Below are 6,596 nucleotides of genomic sequence, written 5' to 3' on the forward strand. Positions count from 1 at the left end.
CTTTTTTTAATTCTCTAAATATAATTGAATTTTTTTCGAGAAACTTTATTAAAAAATTAAAAATAATTGAATTGGTGCGAAGAAGTTTATATAAAATTAGTAAATAATTGAATTTCTGTGTAATTTTTATTAGAATTTTGTTTAAATAATTGAATTCTTTTGGAAATTTTTTTTTTTAATTTTGCTTAAATAATTGAATTTCTTTGGAAAATTTTATTAAAACAGTAAATATTAAAAATAATTGAAATGAGGGAAATTTGTGAAAATGATTTAAATTTTGCCAATAATTTTATTAAATTTTATGAAAATAATTGAATTTTGGAAAAGAATTTTATTATTTTTAAAGATAATTGAAAATTTGACAAGAATTTTTAAAAAATTTTTGAAGATAATTAAATTGACAGATTAAAATTGATGGAACAAAGTAAAAAAAAAATAAAAAAAATATTATGATTTGACAGTCGGCATAGCCAAAAGTCATCTAAGAAGAAGAAGAAAAAAATAAGAAATAGTAATTGCAATAAATGTTTTGGAAAAAAGTAAGCGAAATAATTTTCATTTTTTAAGACTTAATTTATTGTGGTCGATTATAATTATTCTTCGAGGGTTTAGTTGGAGTTTTAACTGGTAGGGGAGGAGGTTTAAGACCAGCGGGAGGATTAATGAGGGGCGGGGGTTTATAATTTGGTGGACCATAGGCTGGCGGTGGTCCATAAGCGGGTTGCGGTTCTTCAGCAGAAGAGCCCGCAGACGATGCTCCAAGAAGTCCCGACGCACCACCGAGAAGTGATGTAACTATTGTCCCACTAGCACCGAAAATATCCTTCAGCGTACTGCCAAGTAGTTGCAAAGTATTCACCGAACTCGCCGGCACAGTGGCCTGTAAAAATTTTCCAAAATTCTTTTCCTCCAAGCAAGAAAATTAAAAAAATAAAAACTAAAACTAAAAAAACAAAAATTATCTTCCTACAAACTTACACAAAATATTTCAATAAAATAAAAAATTTATCTGTGTCAAATAAAATTTTTATTTTCACCACAAAAAATTTATTTGTGTCAAACAAAATTTTTATTACCATCAAAATAAATTTATTTGCGTGAAATAAAATTTTTATTGCGAAGAAAAAAATTTATTTCTATCCAGTAAAATTTTTATTAAAAAGAAAAAAATTTCTTTTTCTCAAGTAAAAGTTTTATTGACAAGAAAAAAATGTATTTGTTCTAAATTCTACTTTTATTTGAAAAACATAAAAAATAGAAAAAAATATGTAACCTTAAATATATTTAAACATAAAAAATACGTAAGTATAAAAAATGTGCAAGTATATAAAATACTAAAATCCAAAAAAAAAATTAAATTTTTAAACCTAAAAAAATAAAAGCAAAATTCAAAAAAAAATCTGACTTTTTCTGGATGCTGGACACTTACTGGACCATAGTGTGCGTAAGCACCATAAGAATCGGGTTTAGGTGGCGCTGGTGAATGACCTGACCCTTTACTTGACCCTCCACTAAGTCCTGCACTGGTACCAGCCAATGTACCGGAAACAACAGACGAAATCAAAGCCCCAATATCCGAACCTGCACCTCCTGTACTCGATTCCTAGAAAATTAAATTTATAAACTTTTTTAAAAAAAAAGAATTCCATATAAATAATTTTTTTGTCAGTGTCGTCGGAGTTTCAGAAAATTGAAAATTTTTTCCTAAAATTAATTATAATTTTACAATATTGCACATACTCTGCTTAAGCCAGCAACAATTCCAGCAACGAGCTGTGAGAGAGGTGACATACCACCGGGTTCTGTTGGCTGTAAAAATTAATAAATTTTTTTTTATTATCAAGGAAAATTAAATTATTAGCAATTAATTAATAATTACAATTAATTTTAACATACCTTACTGAGTGGAGCAGAAATTGATTGAATAAAAGCAGTCACCGAAGATCCTTCACTATGAGGCTGAAAATTTTTTTAAAATTAAATTTTCGAATCATAAAATTTTAATTAATTAATTATGTAAATTAATTAATTATAAAAATAATGAAATGGCAATTTATTAAATAGTAAAATTTTAATTATAAAGTATAATTGGAAAAAATGCAATTCAATGAATATTAAATTTTAAAATTGTATAAAAATAAAAAATCAAAAACACTAAAGATTAAAATTTTAGGAAACAATTTTCCAAAAAGTTTATTTAGATCCTTGAATAAAGCGAAACGAAGTAACTCACATTGCTGCTTGATCTTAATAGTGGTCCAATTAATGGACCCAAAATGGGCCCAATAAATGGTGCTGCGATTGTTATAATTGGTGTTAAAATCGCTCCACTGTCACTGTCCCCTCCCCCTTTACCCTAAAAATAAAGAGATAAATAAAAAACCCCTCTACAAAAATCAACTTTAAAAAAATTCAGAATTCTCTAAAAATATTTTTAATTTAATAAAAAAAATAATAATATTAAATTAATAAAAAAAAGTAAAAAAAGAACTAAAAAGCTGGAAAAACTTTTCAGGACAAGAGAAAAATTTCCCTAATACAATAAAATAAATAATAATTTATTCGTTACTAGAGAATTAAAAAACATTAATATTCTGGTAAAATGATTAAAAATAATTAAATATAATTAAGTAAATTAATTAAAAATTCAAATAGTTCCTCTATGAGGGAGTAAAAAATTTAAACAATTAAATTTAAAAGGAGAAAATAATTATGTAATTTTATTTTTGAAAAAGTAATTTACATACAGCACTTATGGCTTGAATAACAGGTGAAATTGTCGCTGTGACATCAATTGGCGTACCATCATCATTTTCACCCTGAAAATTAAAAACACTTTTTCATCAAATTATCACCTTTCTCCTTATAATCCACATAATAAAAAATTTTGCAAATATTTATTATGAGAAAAAAGTTATTTTTATTTTAATTACTTCTGATAGTCCTTGAAGCAATGGTATTGCACCTTCCAATAATTCCGCTAAATCTGTATCTGACTCTGGCTAAAAGTAGAATGAAATTTACAAGAAAAATAATAATTACCATAGAAATTAAAAATAAAAAATTTTGTAAAATTTGTATAATTTTATTTTATAATAATAGGAAATAGTTGTAGATTGAAATATTTTTTTAGAGTATAGATAGTTTTCTTACATCACTCAAATCCTCAAGAACAGGTATAACCAATGGCAGAAGATCTGTAATCGAACCTAAAGATCCTTCTTCCTGTAAATAAAAGTTAGATTTTTTTTAAAATAAATAATAAAGCATAAATTGTAAAATATTTAGTTTTTTTTATTTGGTAAATAAACCAGTAAAGTATTACTTCATCATCATCGTCAAATTCTTGTTTCTCTGAAGTATCATTACTCTTCTTTTGCTTGTCATCAACTGACGGAATAACTTCATTTTCCTCTGGATTTGGATTATCTGGCACATCATTATTAATTGCAGTTTGATTTCTTCGACCGCGATTTGATGGTGTCTAGCACAAAAATCCGAAAGTTTATTATTTAAAATATAAAAATTTTTTTATTATCTTAAAATTTTTAATTCAAAATTATGTATAAGACACCTACATTTTCGAATTTTGCTCCAGGAAGTCGGTTTGCAGTGAAGACTTTAAAAACCGGAGTAGTCGATATTTGAATATCAACTGTATTATTTTCACGACTTTTCTTTTTCGAAAAGCCTAAAATTTGTAGAAGTTGCTTAAAAACCGATGTCTGTCTTTTTTTCGATTTATCCTTCTTCTTTGAATTCTCAAAATCAAAATCATCATCATCAAAATTATCAAAATTGTCAAAATCATCATCATTGAAATCATCATCCAAAAATTTATTCTGTTTAAAACTATCGCTATTATTGACAATTTTTTTCTTCTCCTTCTTTGGTATTTCATTTTCAGATACAACATTCACCGTACTCGATTCATTCGATATATTGTTATCATTAATGTTATTCTTAATTTTATTCTGACTATTGACTTTATTTCTATTATTATTATTATTATTGATAATGTTATTACTATTATTATTATTGTTATTGTTGTTGTTGTTGTTATTATTATTGTTGTTATTATTATTATCACAGTCTTTCTTCTTCTCTTGCTTAAACTGATTTTTGTCGTCATAATTTTTTCCATCCTTGTCATTAATGACATTTTGAGTCATTCCCTCTGGAGAAGTATTGTTTGTATTAAAGTAAGGAGGGAAAATATCTGGTGGATCTCTAGTTACGATTTCGTAATAATTTCTTAAATTCTGATTTAGAGAAATTGGTGAAGTAATTGGTAGAGATGATGCTGTGGGGGTTAATGGAGTTATCAACTCAATTTTTTGTGGCGTTGACGAATATTGATGATGATGATTATGATCTCTTGTTATTGTAATTATAGCCTCGAATGGTACGGATATAATTGGTCTGATTCCTTCCGATGCTCTAACACCATCTCTGGAGTTGGCGTCTATTAATTTTATCGGTTTTGTCACGTACTCAACATCTGACTTCGGCGAAGAAGTTGAAGTAGTGGGAGGTACAGAAGAAACAGAAGCTACAGAAGAAACAGGAGCTACAGAAGAAACAGACGGTATAGAAGAAATAGAAGGTACAGAATTTACAGAAGGCACAGAAACTACGGAAGGTAAAGATGGTACTGAAACTACAGAAGGTAAAGATGGTACTGAAACTGCAGAAGGTAGAGATGGTACAGAAGTTGCAGAAGGTAAAGATGGTACAGAAGTTGCAGAAGGTAAAGTTGGTAAAGTTGGTACAGAAGTTACAGCAGGTAAAGAATGTACAGCTACAGAATGTAAAGAAGGAGTAAAAGAAACAGTAGGAACAGAAGATACAGAAGGTGCAAAAGAAACAGAAGGAGCAAAAGAAACTTTTGGAACAGAAGAAACGTAAGAAACAGTAGGTATGTAGGATACTGTTGGTAGAGATGATACAGAAGGTACAGAAGATACTGAAGGTATAGAAGATACAGAAGGTAAAGAAGAAACAGAAGCTACAGATGATGTAGAAGGTCCAGAAGAAACAGATGATACAGAAGGTAAAGAAGAAACAGAAAGTAAAGGAGAAACAGGTGAAGAAGGAACAGCAGCTACAGAATCTACAGATGATACAGAAGGTACAGAAGGTACTGAAGGTTCAGAAGAAACAGAAGGTGCAGAAGATACAGTAGGTGAAGAAGGAACAGAAGTTACAGATGATACAGAAGGTTCAGTCATTACGGAAACAGATACTGGATTTTTCGTAGGTTCTGCCAATTTCAGTGCCGACAGTTCGTTACCTTTTTTGCTGTCATCACCTCCAAACTGATTTTTCACAACTTTATCCTGATAGTCATTGTATCCTGGATGCTGCACAAGTACTGGAATATAGGCAGCGGGAGTAGGTGCCGCAGCAAAATAATCTGGAGTACGAATGAGAATTTTGTTTCCAGTCAGATCGTAGTGAGTGTTACCCAACAGATGTGAAAGATAATTAACAACCGGCTGGTAATTTCTTGGTTCATCAGCAAGGGAAAAATGAGCTCCATTTACATTCGGATCGCCAATAGAATGCAACTGATAGTGTCTTCGTTCAGCCTGTACAATCTTCAACGATTTCATTTTCTCATCCGAAATTGTTCCATTCCTTAAAAGTTCGGAACTATTCGAAGGAATAGCTCCTACAACAGATACACCAGTCTTATTCATTTTTGCAACATTACCAGTGGTGTTAATTTTTAAATTTTCTCCAGTAATATTAACACTCATAGTCGTATTTCCCCCCACTTTCTTCTGGGAATTTTCCGTTTTGTTCAATCCACGATTCTGGGCAGTGTACCTCTTGAAATTATCCAAATTTTTACTCTTTGTTCTGTTGACAAAATTCCCGGAGTTGAAAAAAACATCTATCTTCTCGTCCTGATCGTTTGAAATAGATTTCTTCACTTTGTCCTTAATAGTTGAAATTGTGTTATTGAGCTTAGCGGCCATAACTCTGACAGCGTAACTCGCCCAATTTGCGAGGTCATCCTTGTTCGTTTTCACGTTTGACAACTCGTCCTTAGTTTGTTCATTACGCGTGAATAGAGAAAGTTGTCGTGGATAATCTGGTACCACAAAACTAGTAGCCGGTAATGATTGAACAAAGCTAAGAAAGCTCAAAATTATCAGAAAATTAATAAAGAATCCAGTCATTTTCATTGAATCTCCAATTAAACACCACATTTCACATCCAATCACTTACACAAAAATTTTTCCACTTTTACTTTTAACCACCCGGATGCATAATGACGCATCGGTAATACCAGAGGAATTACCACACATGAGAGGTGCAATCTTATATTCTTACATGATTCCCCATCCGATATACTCAATTTCAATGTACATAAGCAAAAAATTTACTCCAATTTTCGTAACAAATCTTTAACTTCCGTAATAGAATCTTGCCATTAACTTTTTGAGAAAAAGATTTCCGGGGAGGAAAGGGCAATTTTCTTGTGGTATGAATCGAAAGATGCACGACTGAAATCGAAATGAGCAAGAATTCACGGATTGATCGCTTTATAACTTGTGGATAATCAAGGGCTTTATTTCTTTTCCTGA

The 6,596-nt window shown here is 30.1% G+C and overlaps 1 protein-coding gene across 1 annotated transcript; it reads right to left on the minus strand.

Moving 5' to 3' along the window:
- Positions 1-574: 574 nt before the first annotated feature.
- Positions 575-6,596, minus strand: LOC122512472. Its single transcript, XM_043628315.1, has 11 exons — positions 4,091-6,596; positions 3,579-3,985; positions 3,326-3,484; positions 3,154-3,225; positions 2,934-3,002; positions 2,748-2,819; positions 2,234-2,356; positions 1,897-1,959; positions 1,741-1,809; positions 1,430-1,603; positions 575-880 (listed from the first exon to the last, which is right to left on the minus strand). Exons 1-11 carry the CDS (start codon positions 6,216-6,218, stop codon positions 575-577), a joined length of 3,642 nt encoding a protein of 1,213 aa, XP_043484250.1. The 5' UTR covers positions 6,219-6,596.

Source organism: Leptopilina heterotoma, unplaced genomic scaffold, assembly GCF_015476425.1.
Source record: "Leptopilina heterotoma isolate Lh14 unplaced genomic scaffold, ASM1547642v1 Lhet_99, whole genome shotgun sequence".
NCBI lineage: Eukaryota > Metazoa > Arthropoda > Insecta > Hymenoptera > Figitidae > Leptopilina > Leptopilina heterotoma.

Excerpts from the sequence above, each read along its gene's own strand:
- LOC122512472 (XM_043628315.1), bottom strand. The coding sequence starts at position 6,218 with ATGTGGTGTTTAATTGGAGATTCAATGAAAATGACTGGATTCTTTATT. Across the intron at positions 3,986-4,090 it reads GCAAGAGAAGAAGAAAGACT|TCAATAGTCAGAATAAAATT; the intron begins GTGATAATAATA and ends ATAGAAATAAAG. Across the intron at positions 2,820-2,933 it reads TGCTTCAAGGACTATCAGAA|GGTGAAAATGATGATGGTAC; the intron begins GTAATTAAAATA and ends TTTAATTTTCAG.